Here is a 1,912-nt window from a genome sequence, read left to right on the forward strand (position 1 = left end):
AGTGTTCCTGATATCGGGGGATGATCTGTCTCAATAGTAGGAAGGAAGGAAGTTCCTAACGGAGTATAGATGGCGCTCGCTGACAAGGCTAGTGAACACCGGGTGGAATAAATGCGACATGTCGGGTCGAATAAAAACCACCAATAGAAAAGTGGAAAGGCGTGGCGTGATCCCAGTAGCTCCACCCTGAAGCCCGTGACCGAGGGTAGGAGAACAAATTGGAGCCACCGTTACAAAACGTTTATATTACATAGCCCGATACGGAGGGTTGGCCGAAGCCAACGCCGATTGTCTGATGGCTATAGAACGCTGAGTGCTCGTCTCGGAAACGGCTGCGTGTGTATGTATGTGTGTCGCTTTTCATGACGAACTAGCTGACCTTTAGTGTTGGCCCACTCGCAACGCTTGTTTAGTCACATCTCGAGGGTTAAGAGACCCCCGTCTAGTTTATTAGCTCATTGAGGTGCTGTGTCGGATGTCCGTCGACATGTCGAAAACCAACGGCGACCACGTGAAACGGCCCATGAACGCCTTCATGGTGTGGTCCAGAGGCCAAAGAAGGAAGATGGCTCAAGAGAATCCGAAGATGCACAATTCGGAAATCAGCAAGCGGCTCGGCAGCGAATGGAAGCAGCTCTCCGAGGCGGAAAAGCGGCCTTTCATCGACGAAGCGAAGCGGCTGCGGGCGCTGCACATGAAAGAGCATCCCGACTACAAGTACCGTCCGCGTCGCAAGCCCAAACCGCTCTCGAAGAAGGACAACGGATTCCTCTCGGTGACCTCCTGTCTGCCGTCGTCGCTTGACCCTCTGGCCAGGTTTCCTGTGGGACCGTCGTGTCTGGACAGCGAGAAAGCGGTAACTGCGCGGACATTCAGCCTGCCTTTACCCCGTAGTTCCTTCACCCCTCATCTGGGTAGCGTGTACAGTTCCTTGGACGCTAGCAGTCTTCTCAAACTCCGGGCTGCTGCCGGCGAACCCACAGCTATGATGAACAGCGGGAACAACCTCATCGGACCTCATTCCTCTTCGAGTTCTCTATACAATTCGGCCGCCAGCAGCTTCCTGTCCTCCCTCTCACATGCCCACGGAGGCGCCTTCTCCAGTTCGTACAGTTCTTACTGTTCCCCATCCTATTTCCCAAGCATCAATTCGCCGCCAAGCGTCACCCCCAGCTCGGAACTCAGGTCACCTTTCTCGTATATGTTCCTGAAGCCGGACGATCGCTTCTCTCGACCCAGTCCCCCTGCTTTGTCCCTAGGTCACGTGGTCTGAGGTGAGTTTTCTCTCCTTAGTCGTAGGCTTCTTGTAAGACGTGTGTGGCTACAAATTTCAAGGGATGGGAAAAGAGCTCGTTCTAAGTTCTTAATCTGTGGTGGATGTTGCACGTGTATGTGTGTCCGTTTAAAAAAAAAAAAATTATATTTGGCCAAATAAACGTACAGCTCCATGAGAGAATTTAGGAGTCCTTGGATGCAAAGATAGCTCCCCACCCACATCCCACAAAAGCTGTTTGTTGCTGTTCCTAGACTGTAGAACAATTTTTTTTCGAACAGTTCCTTGCCAATTGGCCAAGACGTTTCATTAGAATGATCCTTCAAGAACAGTCAGATCCATCCCGTCATAATTTAATGGCTTACCATGTTTGTGACACTGTGCGTGTCCAACATGTGGGTTTCCTGAACTTTTAGCAATGGAACTTTTCAGACTTTTACCATTCTTGTAGCGAAGAAGTCTGTGTTAAGATGGCAATTTCAAATAGGAACCAAAAAAAGTAAACTATATAAAAAAAAAAAAAACTTATTCAAACATGTGTCGGATCTCGCCTCTTTATTAACATTCTTAAAGTTAAATTATAATCCATTTACGAAAGGGAATGCATTTGAAAAAAAAAAATGCTGTGTACGGTTTATC

General features: G+C 48.7%; 1 protein-coding gene across 1 annotated transcript; it reads left to right on the forward strand.

The window, feature by feature from the left end:
- The first annotated feature begins 487 nt into the window (after nucleotides 1-487).
- On the forward strand, nucleotides 488-1,273 carry LOC150094953 (transcription factor SOX-14-like). The gene has a single exon (XM_090411158.1). The coding sequence runs from the start codon at nucleotides 488-490 to the stop codon at nucleotides 1,271-1,273; it is 786 nt and encodes a 261-aa protein (XP_090267284.1).
- The last annotated feature ends 639 nt before the right edge of the window (nucleotides 1,274-1,912 follow it).

The sequence above is a fragment of the Typopeltis vanoorti genome, chromosome 21, assembly GCF_054136105.1.
Source record: "Typopeltis vanoorti isolate ZY-2024b chromosome 21, IOZ_Tvanoo_1.0, whole genome shotgun sequence".
NCBI classification, from domain to species: domain Eukaryota; kingdom Metazoa; phylum Arthropoda; class Arachnida; order Uropygi; family Thelyphonidae; genus Typopeltis; species Typopeltis vanoorti.

What these genes read in the sequence shown, in the direction of transcription:
- LOC150094953 (XM_090411158.1), top strand. Translation starts at nt 488, where the DNA reads ATGTCGAAAACCAACGGCGACCACGTGAAACGGCCCATGAACGCCTTC.